This window comes from Chaetura pelagica, unplaced genomic scaffold (genome assembly GCF_000747805.2).
Source record: "Chaetura pelagica isolate M959 unplaced genomic scaffold, ChaPel_1.0 scaffold99, whole genome shotgun sequence".
Taxonomy (NCBI): domain Eukaryota; kingdom Metazoa; phylum Chordata; class Aves; order Apodiformes; family Apodidae; genus Chaetura; species Chaetura pelagica.
In genome coordinates, this window is record NW_009954539.1 from 2,568,485 (window position 1) to 2,572,033 (window position 3,549).

General features: G+C 43.3%; 1 protein-coding gene across 1 annotated transcript in view; it reads right to left on the bottom strand.

Moving 5' to 3' along the window:
• Window positions 1-3,549, bottom strand: part of LOC104395210 (24-hydroxycholesterol 7-alpha-hydroxylase) — a 19,914-nt gene that overhangs the window by 11,906 nt on the left and 4,459 nt on the right. The window contains exons 4-5 of the mRNA XM_010004897.1: window positions 2,133-2,282; window positions 1,192-1,285 (exon numbers count right to left, since the gene is read on the bottom strand). Coding sequence (XP_010003199.1) covers window positions 1,192-1,285; window positions 2,133-2,282 — 244 coding nt within the window. The remainder of the gene's footprint in view (window positions 1-1,191; window positions 1,286-2,132; window positions 2,283-3,549) is intronic.

Here is a 3,549-nt window from a genome sequence, read left to right on the forward strand (position 1 = left end):
TCACTGGAGACATTCAAACCCACCTGGACACGTTCCTGTGTGATGTGCTCTGGGTGATCCTGCTCTGGCAGGGAGGTTGGACTAGATGATCTTTCAAGGTCCCTTCCAACCCCTAAGATTCTGTGATTTCTGCCAAAAAGTGCTAGTTATGAAGAGATGGTCTGATCTATCAATAAATTCCCTAGATCCAGGTGCTTTGTTAGGGACCTAACTAGTGACTTCAGTGGTTGATATTCTTTGAAACTATAGCAACTGTGTAATATTCTAGGATTAACTTTTGTTTATAGTATTTCCTTAAATACAGGACAACCATGCATTCAAGGCAAAGCTTCCTGTCTGTTTTTCAGAGGGGAAAAGGCTGACCTTGAATAAAAAAAAAAACCTGCTCACTTTTCCAATCTAAGATGCCAAGTTTGTGCCTCCGACTTCTCTCACCTTCTTACCTCCCACCATCCCTGCTCCAGACCTCTCTTTCTTTCCATTATTCTGGTTTATTTTATGAAAGAAATTGTGGTATGTAAAGCTTTTAAAGTCTAAATAAAACCTGGTTTGGTTTGTTTAATGATTTGTTCTATAATAATTTGGTACATCAATATTCCCAGGCCAGTCTGCCCTCACGTTTGTCAGCCATATAGACAGAATTCCCACCATAGCTAAGGAGAATAACCAGGGGGACAATTTATCACAGCTTTGACACAATCAATATTTAGAGTACTTGGCTTCTAATCCAGTAATCTGCTATTTTCTACTAGTCTGGCTGCTGGAGGATCTACTCACTCTACACCAGGGTTTAAAAATAGTACATACAAGATTTTGAAATTTCACAGTGTGGTGCCCTCAGAGAAACAACTGAAAAGGTCCTTCTCCCACGTCTGTCAACTGCTGACTGCAACTGCAATACTGGAGGCTGGCAATGGGTCATAGCTCTGAATCTTTGGCTTAAAATTACCCTAAAGAAGGTATAAATTCTAAGACTTGCCAGAAATAAACTAAATTGAGGAGCAAGACTCAAAATTATAGGTATCTCCTAATGTAGGTGACAGACAATATTGGACAATTAAGGGACATACAAAAGTATCAAAGCTGACATACTTGGCTTATTTCTTCCAGCACTAAAATAATTCCTGCTCTTCATTGCTTCAGTTAGAATATACAATGAAGCAGTCTTATTTCATAGCCTTGGATATTTACCTTGGATGTGGTATCTGAAGGGTTGGTCCTTTCAGCATCTGACACTACTTTCTCAAATAATTTTAGAAGCCATTTTTTTGATTTAGACCAGTTCCTGTAAAGAAAAGCAACAAACAAGGAGCACTTAATTGAGGCAGCACAAACCAACACAACCTTTTCCATGAGAAGGACTCCTTGGTTTCCATCCAAAAGTCCCTGGGCAGCAGTCAGTTGATGAATAGTCAAGTGTCACTCTGACTGACACTAGTGTTGACCTGAAGAACAGCATGACTGAGACCTTCATCTTGGCCAGACCTCATCATGCAGCCAGGACCTGTGACTGCAAGTCTCCTAGATTTTCACATCTACTCCACTACAAGTTTTCATTGTGACCTTGGACAGCTGCTTAGATGAGTCTTGGGGCCTCCCCTGCGAAAATAAAGGTCACATTTTTAGAGCATCCTTAGTTCTATCTGAAGGCTATTTTGAGGTGCTTATGGTGTTGCCATGGCCCTGAGAGCACTGACAGGCTGTCCTCCTTGGAGTTTGTTTGCCTCTACACAAGGCCAGTTCTGTGACAGGGCAGCCACGTAACCCTAGATCAGCCTGCTGGAAAAGCAGCTAAGGTGGAGGAAAGAGCAGAGAGATGCATCACAGGGGACACCCACTGCTTGGGGGTCACATTTAGGTTCAAGCCTTTGCCCTTTATTCAGTTCTGCTGCTCCCTGACAGCTCCAAGCTGGACCCTGCCCACCTAAGCAAGGTTGTTTCTGCTTTATGCCAGGACAACGCATGAGACGAGGTGGGAACTTTTTTGATGCACCTAGCTGAAAGCCTGCCCTGACTCAAGGGTGCACCATCAATAAAGGCAGTGCATCTAGGGAAAACATCTCTCATACTTGATATCCCAGCAAGGAAAATGCCTGTCATAGGTACACCACAAGCATCATCTCCTTTGTTACCTCAGGAAGTACTCGGGCATCTGAGAAGCATATTCAAAGTCCTCATCATACTTCTGAAAATGTTCTTCAAACTCCTTGATTTCACTCTGACTTGTCGGGCAGATGCCTTTCCCAAACAAAGTGTTCACCACTGCTGGATACATGACATGCCTGCAAGGACAAGATCCCCATGAATTGCAGGGCACCAGGAAGTTGTTGCAGCAGTTTTAGGTTAGGATGTGGCATGTTGAGTTGTCAACACTAGATCTATGGGACTCAAGCATCACCTGAGTATGGAAGGGATGGCACAGGGCTCATACCTCACCCTTATCCCAGATTTTAAGCAGAGGCTGAGAGATACATGGACCTCAGGCTAGTCCTCTGCATGTGGCTGAACTTCACCAGTTAGGGTTCAGTCCCTTGAGCAGTCACAGAAAGACACTTCTCCCCATTAACCACCCCTCTTATTTCATTTTAGCCCATGGGGACCTTCCAGGCATTACACAAACCCTTCTGCAAGCAAACACCCTGAGAAATCCTTCCTCAGCCTGCAGTTTTCTAGACTGAACAAGGCTTTATTTTCTTTTTTGTCTCATTCATTCCTTCCCTGTTTGCTCCTCCGTTATCATGCAAATTCTAATCTGCTTTTCCAGACACTTCACCTGTACTCTACAGCTCCCACAAACCCTTATGCAGGCTTTACTGGGTTCCAACTACTGCTAAATATGTATTTCAGGAAATAACTTTCACTTCCTTGCTTTTCAAAAGATTGTAAGGAAGGTGGAGCCACCTACTGGCTCAATGGATTCAATTTTGAGGCAGCTCAATAACAATTACCCAGGGGATTACATTCCAGTTCTTCTGTCCTGTGTTGTCTGGAAAAAATGTAAGAGACATACTGTGTATGGCTCTTCTGTAGTTTATCATCTACCCTACGACTAGAAGCAGATGTGACTTTGATCTCAGAAGACAGCTGGGGAAGATCACGGGTTGTGGGGGTTTGCACCTCCGTATTGACACCAGTGGGACTGGGAGCTGGGAGGTTTCAAAACCCCTTTCCCCCACCTTATTCCCCAGCTAATCTAAATCACAGGGATTGAAATGACAGGTGCTCAGTGTTTTAGCCGTAGTAAAACCTGTATCTTAGATGTACTATGCAGGAAATGTCAGCAAAAAACCTGGATGTGAAGTCTTAGAAATAGGTCCAAGGCAAAGGCAACTGTAGTCTTGATGGACAGGCAAGATACGGGGGTTACCCCAGGTGATCAGGAAGGAGAAGGAAATAAAAGCTCTGCTAATGTTACATGAAACTTTCAGTTGAGGGATTTTTTTTTTTTCACATGAAGGATGAAGTTCTGGCAGCAAAGTCAGTTGAAGAATTCTTTTTTAAGTTTTGGGTCAGGCTTGGTCCAAAACATTGAGGAAAAGTTTTCATCCT